This window comes from Olea europaea, chromosome 16 (genome assembly GCF_002742605.1).
Source record: "Olea europaea var. sylvestris chromosome 16, O_europaea_v1, whole genome shotgun sequence".
Taxonomy (NCBI): domain Eukaryota; kingdom Viridiplantae; phylum Streptophyta; class Magnoliopsida; order Lamiales; family Oleaceae; genus Olea; species Olea europaea.
In genome coordinates, this window is record NC_036252.1 from 1,526,463 (window position 1) to 1,528,522 (window position 2,060).

Sequence of the window (2,060 nt, forward strand, 5' to 3'; positions counted from 1 at the left end):
TCTCTCTCTCTCTCTCTCAGCTGTAATTCTGCTATAACCACTTAATGGCAGGGATGGTCACAAGTCCCTCTCTCAATGAAACTTTTTTCATCAAAAAAGCCAAAGAGACAGTAGCAGTAAGTAGCAGTGATATGGAGTAGAAGCTTAATAGTCTGCCCCCTCTTTCAATCGCTCTCTGTCTCAGAATTTAACAGAAGTAATATAAAAGTCATACCCTTTGTTCAAGACTTCTGTTCTTCCTTTCTATCTGTGGGTTCTGTATCTGTCGTTGAAAATCTTCTTCTGCTGGTAGAATTACAGAGACCCCACCTCTTCTTATATTTTTCAAGATTTTGCAGTTGTGGCTACTACTAGGAGGCTACAGTCGGATTCTGGGGCCTTCGCGGACTGGTTGGCTTCATCTTCGTCCTCTGCCGGGGACCTTTCTTTGGGATTCAATGCCGGACCCACCGCCGGTGATAACACCAGCAACACCGAAGCTGGTACCGGTGGAGGAATGTGGCCCTCATCTACTACCACAAGGCATGTTAACTACGGCTTACCTCCGGAATTCTTCGTAGTTGCGCCGGCTTCTTTCCATCATAATACTCAGCACCACCACCACCCGGAGGCTGCCGCTGCCACCACCATCAACTTCGATCATCATGGCATTAATGCATCTAACGCGGCGGCTGCCATAGGCGTTGGTGTGATTCCTCTCCTCACGGCGGCCCCTTGTCTAAATATGGGTTCTACAGATGAGGACTTGTCGATTAATGTACGAAATCGCAGTGGAAGTGGGATGCAACTCTGGCAAAATCAGCAGGTACAAAATACTTCTGCTTATTCAAAAAAACACATGATTCAGGATCATAATATTCTACTTCAGACCGGTAGAGGAGGAAGTAGCTGCGGCGGAGGCGATGGAATTGGAGGATCTTCGTCCGGAGCAACCACTTGTCAAGACTGTGGAAATCAAGCTAAAAAAGATTGTAGCCGGCAAAGGTGTAGGACTTGTTGTAGAACTAGAGGTTATGATTGTGCTACACATTTGAAAAGCACTTGGGTTCCCGCTGCACGCCGTCGTGAACGGTTGGCCATGGCCGCTACTGCCGCCACCGCCGGCTCTTCTCAGTCCACCTCCGGCGCCAAAAAACCTCGACTCGGCACTTCTTTAACTACTACTGCTTCTCATACTTCAACTTCTAACAACACCCCTCCTAGAAGCTTTGATACCAGTTCTAGCCACCAAGGTATCATCTTTTTACACTCTGCACAAACATATATTATTTTCTTTAAAATTGAGAATTATTAATATCCATACAGGTGCAAGTTTTAAAGAGCCATTTCCAGGCCAAGTTCGAGCGCCAGCAGTGTTCAAGTGTGTTAAAGTGACTGCAGTTGATGATGGCGACGATGAATATGCATACCAAGCTGTAACGAGAATTGGAGGCCATGTTTTCAAAGGATTTTTATACGATCAAGGTGTCGAATCAAGAGATGGATTTCCCAACATATCGGACTTGCATTTAGGGGGTAGCAGTGGCGGCGGGGGCGAGGGAAGACACGGGGCTTCCTCTTCGTCCCCAGTTCTCGATGCATCTGATGTTTACGCTTCCGGGGGCGGGTTACTCGGAGGATCAAATTATGGGATTCCAATAAATTGATTCTCTCTCAAAGCAGTGGATGCAAAGACTCAAAGCAGAAATTCCACTGTATTCTAAACCTTTTATCACTGTTGCTAATAGGTTCTTGATTATTCTTCTTGTAGACTTTTTAATTATTAACAACTTTCTTTCACTTTCGGCTTCAGCTCTAGCCTCTAGCCTGTTTTCCGTAATAATTCTTCATGAGTATAATCATTTGCCAGAAAAAGATAATTCCCTTAGATTAGTTTAGATATTCTCTCTATAAATATTATCTTTATCTTGTTTCTTTTGTATGCAGTTCTGCACTATCTTCTGGTCGTGTGTGCAGAAAAAATCCAGTTCTGAAAAATTCTTGTTTTAAAAAAACGACTGTTGGTACACGGTATTCTTCATGATCTGTATATTTTCATATGCATTGTGCCTTAAATAGTT

The 2,060-nt window shown here is 44.0% G+C and overlaps 1 protein-coding gene across 2 annotated transcripts; it reads left to right on the top strand.

The window, feature by feature from the left end:
• The first annotated feature begins 6 nt into the window (after positions 1–6).
• On the top strand, positions 7–1,914 carry LOC111411648 (protein LATERAL ROOT PRIMORDIUM 1-like). 2 transcript variants are annotated; one of them, XM_023042171.1, is made up of 3 exons: positions 7–805; positions 869–1,232; positions 1,306–1,914. In XM_023042171.1, exons 1-3 carry the CDS (start codon positions 497–499, stop codon positions 1,644–1,646), a joined length of 1,014 nt encoding a protein of 337 aa, XP_022897939.1. In that variant the 5' UTR covers positions 7–496; the 3' UTR covers positions 1,647–1,914. The 2 variants fall into 2 exon arrangements, with proteins under 2 accessions (XP_022897939.1, XP_022897938.1); XM_023042170.1 differs by having other exon boundaries at positions 7–1,232.
• Positions 1,915–2,060: the final 146 nt, after the last annotated feature.

What these genes read in the sequence shown, in the direction of transcription:
- LOC111411648 (XM_023042170.1), top strand. Translation starts at nt 497, where the DNA reads ATGTGGCCCTCATCTACTACCACAAGGCATGTTAACTACGGCTTACCT. An exon ending in TACCAGTTCTAGCCACCAAG is followed by an intron (nt 1,233 to 1,305) that starts GTATCATCTTTT and finishes ATATCCATACAG; the next exon opens with GTGCAAGTTTTAAAGAGCCA.